Consider the following 8,849-nt stretch of genomic DNA (forward strand, 5'->3'; position numbering starts at 1 on the left):
TATAAGAGTTTGAAATCTCTCTCAACAAAATTCAGATGTGAAAATGAACAAAACATGCCTTCATTGTGGTTCTATGATTTCCATCTTGAAATTAATCCCAACAGGGATTAGTATCTGTCTATGTACAATGAGTACATTTTTAAATATATGTGTATATATGCATTTTAGATATGTGCATTTTTTTTCTCATAAGCTAAATCATGTTTCTGTGAATTTTAAAATATACGTTTCATGATAATTTCTCAAAGGTAGACAACAATGTCTGGTTGACCATGAAAACCTACTAGATGACCTTGGGCAAGGCACACTATCTTCGCCCCAGAGGAAGCAAAATATATACCCCTCTCTGAGGCTCCTTCTACATTATCTGCCTTGATATTTTGGATTATATGGCATTGTAGAAGGACCCTGAGCAAATCTTGCCAAGAAAACCAAGGGCCCTTCCACACAACCATATAACTTAGAAAAGTGGTTCTAAACCTGTAGATTCCCAGATGTTTTGGCCTTCAACTCCCAGAAATCCTAACAGCTGGTTAACTGGCTGGGATTTATGGTAGTTGTGGGCCAAAACACCTGGGGACCTACAGGTTGAGAACCACTGACTTAGAATATAAAAACAGATAATCCACAATATCTGCTTTGAACTGGGTTATCTGAGTCCACACTGCCATATAACTCAGTTCAAAGCAGATATTGTGGGATTTTTATACAGCTGTGTGGAAAGGGCCCCTGTAATAAGTTTGAGTTAGGATCACCATAACTTGGAAATGATTGGAAGGCATACAAAACAATTGCATTGATGGCTCACTTCCCAGAGCCAAAGGGACTATTACTTGGTATTTTTTTATACTCATTGTTCTTCTCTTTAATACTGTAGCTTTATTTTTAATTGTTCTTGATTTTACTGATAGTTTAACATAACTATTAAGTTGAGAAATTCAGGTCTAAAAATTCACTGTGTCAACATATCTATGAATCAATGCTGGTTCTACAGCTTGGAAGAAAAGGGAGGAGGAAGTGGGGAGTGCTGAAAAGGCCTGAGGAAGGTCCCATCTACACTGGCCATTTAATGCAGCTTCAAATCAGTATTGAAGAAAGTGTTTTTGCTGTGCTGATGATTGCATAGGGCCGGATGCCTATAGAAAGTTCACTAAATAGGGCATGAATACAACACTCCACAGCCCTACAAAAACTTAAACTTGTTGGCAGTTTGCATGGCTCCAGTGGCTAGAGTTGACAGAAGTTGTAATACAGCGGCACCTAAAGGACCACATGTTTTATAACTCTGTACACTGAAGACTAATAAATAATATTAAAATACCTTTAAAATTATGTAGTAAGCAATTATTTGAGAGGACTTTTATAGGAATTCAGGTCATTATTTCTAATTTTTGTGTAATAAAATGAATATGAATGAGGAAACTTATTGCTTAGAAGCATAGTGTAAGAAAAATTAACTTTCATTCGACAAATGAAACTAATACAAGAATCAATTTATAATACTAACCAAAGTGGCATTTTAACATTGTCATTTAACAGATCAGACACAGAAATGTTTGGAGGGGAGAGGCTGAATGCCAAAATAAAAAAGAGACATGCAAACATTTTTTTTTCTGCCATGAAACATCCAATGAAAAATTCATTCAAAATCTAAAAACTGCTCTTGTTATTGGGTCATTTTTAAACGGAGAAAGTACATCTATTGCAACTTCATTGTAATGTTCTTGGATTATAATTTTCATGGTGTGTTTTCAAAATAAGAAATAGGCATCTTCATTCTGTTCCAAGGGTTTTCTGAAAACGCTTCATTCCTGCATAACCAAAAAAAATAAATAAACTGTAGTTATAACATTTATAGTGCGCATACATTGGTAACTTGGAGAAATCAAATACGAATAAGGTACATTTACACTGTAGAAATAATGCATTTTGACACCACTTTAAATGTCATAGTTCAATACCATGGAATCCTGGGTAATATATAGGGCGGGGGGGGGGGGCAAGATCTTGTCCGGACAGTGTCTGGGCTGACCTAGCACTTATCACTCTCGAAGATTTGTTGAAACCACCAGGTCTTCAAACTCTTACAAAAAGCGGGGAGGGATGGGACCTGCCTTATTTCCCTTGGAAGGGTGTTCCAGAGGTGGGGGACTCCTCTAGAAGTCAGAATGATCAAACTATTGTACTACAGGTATGTCATAAGACTAATGTCATTGGCCCAGTGCTGTTCAACATCTTTATTAATGACTTGGATTAAAGTGTAGAATGCCCACTTATCAAATCTGCATATGACACCAAGTTGGGAGGGAGAGTTGATGCTCCAGAAGACAGAATCAGAATTTGAAATGACCTTAACAGATTAGAGGGATGGGCCAAAACTAGCAAAATGCATTTCAACAAGGAGAAATATAGGATACTACATTTAAGCAGAAAAAAAATGAAATGAACAGATACAAGATAGATGATGCCTGGCTCAAAAACAGTACATGTGAAAAAGATCTTGGAGTCTTAGCGGACAACAATTTTACTATAATGTCAGAAGGAAAGCTTTACCTTTACCTTAGATGGCCATCTGTCAGGGGTATTTTGACTATGCTATGATTCTATTATTCTACTTCAGGTATATCATGATATGACACAGCTCACTAGAGAAGATTATCATGTTTGGTGAAGTGGGAGACAAAAGTAAAAGAAAACAACCACATTACAGGTAGATTGACTAAATCAAGGAAGCTAAAGCCCTAGGCTGTTGATGATAGGGTGTTTTTGAGTTTTCTCATTCATAGGACCACCATAAATCAAAGTTGACTTGACAGGAATTAGCAACAATAAAAACAGAAAATCACTTACCCTCTTTTATGAAAAGACAAAATAAACTGTCAGTACACAACCCACAATCCAGGCAATCAAAAGAAGAAGTGGTACAAGATACTGAGAATATGGAATTGTCACTGAAGAGAGAAAATAAAGAATGTATTTTACATAGCGGAATTTTTAAATCAAGGCAAAGACTGAGGGTCTTCAAAAGAGACATTCTTGTTAGAAAAACAATCAATTGATACATGGTTTAGAAAAAAAAGAGTAGGCTATTTGTAGACCTCCAGATGTTGATAGGTTGCAATCCCTATCGGCCTTAACCCATATAGCTAATCATAGAAGATGATGGGGACTGAAGTCCAGGAACCACCGGAAGACCACAAGTTGTTCAACTTGACTGAGAAAATGAATTTTCCTGTCATCACTCCCCATCTGCTCTATCAGTCTTTCTGCCCTCACTTGGGTAATTTGAAAATAACTAGTTACAAGTAACTTGCCACACATAATATATTTCTTTCCAAAACAATTTACACATCCACACATTCTGTATCCATAGATTCAACCTCTAATAGCTTGAAAATCTGCCGAAAAGCAAATCCAAAACCTCTAAAGGATCAAAGTTTGGGAATCATGGTTTAAAATGAATATCTAGCCGTCTTTATAGGCCTAAAACCTTAGCCTTTGTTCCAAGACAGAAAACTAGCAGACACCGATACTGATCTTATGCTCTATGTTCTACAGCCTATATGTTTTGCCAGCTTATATGCCCTTTTTGATGTTATATGAATAGGTTGAGGAAATATTTTCAGACCTGTAACAGTCTGCCCCATGGGGTTTATTGATCCAATAGATTCTTGATGGCTGTTAGGGGGTTGCTTGCTGTCTTGACTGATTTTGGGAATAGAGAAAATACAAGACTCCTAAGCATGTCCTCTCATGAAGTAATATATGAAAAGTGAGCCACCTAATGACTCAAGGAGCTCAATTCGCCATGGATCATTAGAGGAAATGGTGGGACTTCAGCATCAGTGGCAGAAAACTTGGAGTGAGTTTGATGAAACATGAGAGTGACTCTGATCCAACTAGAACCCACTGGTAGACCTATTCTGTGGCACTGGTGGTATCAAATAAATCATTATTCTTTGCTGCACTTGCATCTGCACAATGATCTACAGCAGAGCTATCTGGAGTAGCCAAGGACTTTTCGTTATGTGTCACAGAAGCATCATGTAGACCACTCATGACACTTTGTAGATAAAAGCAAATTGATCTTCTCCAACCTGGGTGGTATAATTGATATAGGTTTGGTGGATATAACCTTAGTTTCTGGTGCCCCAGGCTAATGAATTCATTTCAGTTTGTGCAAACTGATGATATGGGCAGGATGGCTAAAGAAATGAGAGGTTAGACTGCAGATAACAGATGAAGAGGCATAGTGGAGGCCAAAGTGATGGTCCAGTGAGTCTGATGTAGTCTCAGCTTGGCTGGACCACGTGGATGCCAAAGCAGTAATAAATAAGCACTGAAGTGGGTTCAACAAGGTGTGTATACTCTAACCATCTCCAGGCCCTGTATTTAACACCCAGTGTTGACTTGCCCCATATGAACTTCCCAGAGTTCTAAGATCTACAGGTGAGGGTTTTGTATCAGTTCAGCCACCATCACTAACTCACCCGGTGAGAACATGAGTGGCTGCTCCTGCCCTCCCGCCCTCTGCAACTTTTTTCTGTGGGAGGCTAGGCTGGCAGCCTCCCTGCTTTCCATTCACTGGCAGGTGGACATTCAAGCAGGCTTTTCATATGTAATTACTCTCAGGAAGGAAACAGAGGTATGTGTTCAATTTTTTATAGTTTTAACTTTTGTATCTCTTTAAAATAATTGTATACTGTTTAAAATTCTTTTTAAAAATTATATTGTTTCAACTGATTTTGTCTGTCTTGGGTCTTACTTCAGGAGAAAGGTGGTATCTAAATAAAAAAATAAAAAAATACATACAGAAGACAGACGAGAGAAGGCAACTAAACTTCTCATGGAAGATAGTTCCTCAACTTGAGAGCAGCTACTGAGATGACTAATTAAATAATGCTAAAAGATATAGTTCTGATCCTTCGACAACACAGAGTTCTGATAGTTCCGATATTTTGATGGCCATCTTTTAAGGGTGCCTTAGCAGTGTTTCGTGGCAGAAGGTTGGTGTAGGTAGGCCTTGTAATTCCTTCCATCTCTCAGATTCAATTATTCCAAGGTTGTACAGTACACTCCTTAATTGAAATCCAAGTTAGTTGAAGGATAGTAATGAAAGGCCTGAGACACCAAGATATCCACCATAAGTCATGATTCCATGAGCAGCTGGCTGGGAAAGTTATTGTTTCAGGGGAATCATGAAATACATGCATATCAGTGATTAGTGTGCAAACAAATACAGAGCAATTTGCCTGAATCGATATCCCAAGAGGCCTCAGTCCTCAACCTGTTGAGTTTTTGCTTTATTCTTGTGATGATATTCTGTCTTTTCTCTAATAAAACCAGTTTTTATTATTTAAAAGTTTTAATATTTTTTCTAATGTCAGAGTTTATTAATAATGTAAATCAAGTTCATAAGACTTGCAGATCTTATTAATAATGTAAAACAAGTTCATAAGACTTGCATATATATGCAGAATGACCTCAACTTGTCCATGGGTCATGTCAAAATCCATAATTTTGATCCCAAAGCCCAGGCTCAACTTATACATGTGATCAACTTATACACAAGTATATACAGTAGTTCTCTTTAAACTGTCATTATTGTAAAAATTGGACAAAAGCTAAAATATATTGATTAATTAGAATATATATAATGTGCATAATTATAATAATTACATAATATGCAAATTAGATACATGTACAGCAACCCTGCCCTATGTTGTTGATAGGACAACTTTCTCACAGTATTTTATTGGCAGGTTTATTCAGAAGAATATTACTGTTGCCGTCCTCCAATCCACCCTGGATCTCTCTTTGAGAAAAAATGTGGTATATAAATGCAAAAAAAAATGTAAGGTTTAGAACACTAAGCCTGAGATTTTACTGAGATTTTAACCATTTGTAAGGAAAAACTAGTCTCTTTGTGAAACTAGCTGCTTTTCCCCCACTAAGCATGCATGCATGCCTGCACACACACGTGCGCACACAGATCAAACACAGAAGGACTGGCTTACTAATCAAAAATATCATCTTCACATGCACATTGGTTTCTTACATATTTGCTATGGCTGCTCATTTTAAAGACATTTACTTTAGAAGAAAAGGATTTTCATTTTGCAAAGGATGTTTTAAAAGTTACAGAAATGATTCTTGAGGAAGAAGGGGAAAACATTAAAAACCTCATGTGTATTAGGTTTATAATAGTTGTGGTTACAATAAAATTAGAAAAAATCAGAAAACACAAGTTTAAGGCAGAAAGCTAGAAGCATCTCCAGGCTATATGTTAATATACAAAGAGAGAGAGAGAGAGAGAGAGACAGACAGACAGACAGACAGACAGACAGACAGACAGACAGAGAGAATCATAGACACACATGAATAATATGTCTAAAACATTTGGCGTCTTAACAGCGTACCTGTTTGTGCCATTCCTCTGTTGTGTGTCTAAACAATACAGATTTAATATTTGAGTCTGTGGATGTATCTCTGAGCTTTCCGAAGCTTTAAATAGAGCAATATGTGGAATGCAGTGCACCTGCTTCTCTCGTGAATGCCAATTATCTGCATTCAATGGTTGGGAGGTTTGGGAGTTGAGGAACGGGATGGGAAAATCTCTTGGTTTAAAACATTAACATATTTAAAAGCTGAAATTCTATACAAATACAAAATATGAGGAAGTTTGTGCATTTTGGTAAAAAAAACTAAACGGAAATTGTCCCAATTTGATTGACCAATATTCAGTTCACAGCATGAGAAATCTTTGTACCTCGCAAGAAGGCTACATAAAAATATCATATATACACAAGTATAAGTTGATCTTGTGTATAAGCCAAAGGTAGGATTTGGGGCCAAAATTTTGATATGACCTATGGATATGTCAAGCGGCATTCCTCAGAAAGGAGAAAGCACCAGCACTACCCCAGGTGGCAAATTGTCCCTGACAATGCCATTTTCCTGTCCAACCATTCAAAAGGGTCAGAAGAGGCATTGCAGCAGAGAAAGTTGATGTAGGAAGGAAGTTAGTGCTTCTTTTAGGTTCTCCAGGAATAGACTAAGCTCTTGCTTTTCACCCTCTATTTAGAGAAGAGAGTGGTTCTTTTCTTGATGAAGAGTTAAGGTATAATACTTACACTGTCCAATGAATAAGCTGACCCTGCATTTTTGAGGGGGTGAATTTTGGACTAAAATTTCTAGAGTTACAGTAGATTCTCATTTCTCCAACATGAACAGGCCAGCAGAACGCTGGATAAACAAAAGTGTTGGAAAATAAGGAGGGGTTAAGGAAAAGTCTATTAAACGTCAAATTACATTATTATTTTACAAATTAAGGACCAAAATATCATGTTTTACAACAAATCAACAGAAAAAGCAGTACAATAACAAGGTAACGTTATGTAGCAATTACTGTGTTTATGAATTTAACACCAAAACATCACAATGTATTGAAAACATTGCTTAGAGAAACAGCAGTGGATCCAGACAGGAGGCAGACTGTGTTGGATAATACAAACATTGGATGAGCGAAGATTGGATAAGTGAGACTACTGTATGTAGAAGTATATACAGTAATACACTGTGGTCAGTTAAATAGTAAAAAATACTCGGTGCTTAAACCACTAGATAGCACTGGCTCTTGGCAACACTGTGAATATGCTGTTGGACAGAGAGTGCTGATACTTGTCCGAGCTAGACCTTATTTTGCAGCTTCATACGCATTTACTCAAAATGGATCCTGTTAAGTTGAATGGGGCCACCAAATAAGTGGTTCTCTCTGTGTAGTCTAAGAGTGCATCTACACTGTAGAATTAACACAGTTTGACACCACTTTAACTGCTTAGCTCAGTGCTATGGAATCCTAGAGTTTGTAGTTTGATGAATCACCAGCTCTCTTTAGCAGAGAAGGATGAAAACTTGTAAAAACTACAGTTCTCATTATTACATAGCATTGAGTTATGCCAGTGATTCAAATGGTGTCAAACTGTATTAATTCTGCAGCATAGAAGCACTCTAATTTTTACGGATACTAAAAATACTATATAATCTTAAATGCAAGCACTGCAGATTAACTAGTTTATTAATATGGTCAGGGGCAAGTACTGGAATTCATGTATGAAGTTCCTGGTAATGACTGTGGTCTTGTAATTAATATTCCTTTAGGGTGTCATAGCTTATATTGGGAAGTCATTGTGTAATGATTAGGCTGAAATAAGCTGTGAGAGGGAAATAATAGCATAGCTTTCAGCAGGAAACCTATTCTAGTTGAACCATGAAATTATGTAAAGAGGGATTTTATGTTTCAATATAATGGAAGGTATCTCACGTGCACATTGTTCAATAAATCCTACAAAGCTCTCCTCATTCTGTATGCAAGTTAACTGGCGTGAGAAGAATTCTCTTTGGGTTAATTGCTGAAAGGATATTTATTTAGTTGTCTATCCATCCATCCAGCCATCAAGGATTGCATCATGAGGGTAAGATGCTAAATTATCTTGCTGGTGTAATACTTCCCTCAAGTAGAGCTTGGATGGTGACTTTTAAGAAGAAGGAATATGATATACTGAAGCCACCAATAACTGGTCCATAACCTTCTCTGCTTTCCTTTTGCTGGCAAATGAAAACTTTTTTGTTTAAGCATGTTTTTAATGTATACTCAGGAAGGCTTGCTATTGAAGTGTGTTTTATTTGTATTGTCGAAGGCTTTCATGGCTGGAATCACTGGGTTGCTGTAGGTTTTTTCGGGCTTATGTGGCCATGTTCTAGAGGCATTCTCTCCTAACGTTTCACCTGCATCTGTGGCAAGCATCCTTGTGTTTCCTCATCAGCTTCCCTATGAGGTCAATGGTTCC

General features: G+C 37.2%; 1 protein-coding gene across 1 annotated transcript; it reads right to left on the reverse strand.

Annotated features, from left to right (window-relative positions):
* Positions 1–488: 488 nt before the first annotated feature.
* STRIT1 (small transmembrane regulator of ion transport 1) lies at positions 489–6,502 on the reverse strand. Its single transcript, XM_060766773.2, has 3 exons — positions 6,420–6,502; positions 2,851–2,951; positions 489–1,811 (listed from the first exon to the last, which is right to left on the reverse strand). The coding sequence occupies exons 1-2, from the start codon at positions 6,430–6,432 to the stop codon at positions 2,857–2,859; spliced, it is 108 nt and encodes a 35-aa protein (XP_060622756.1). The 5' UTR covers positions 6,433–6,502; the 3' UTR covers positions 489–1,811; positions 2,851–2,856.
* Between the last annotated feature and the right edge of the window lie 2,347 nt (positions 6,503–8,849).

Source organism: Anolis sagrei, chromosome 3 (genome assembly GCF_037176765.1).
Source record: "Anolis sagrei isolate rAnoSag1 chromosome 3, rAnoSag1.mat, whole genome shotgun sequence".
Lineage (NCBI taxonomy): Eukaryota > Metazoa > Chordata > Lepidosauria > Squamata > Dactyloidae > Anolis > Anolis sagrei.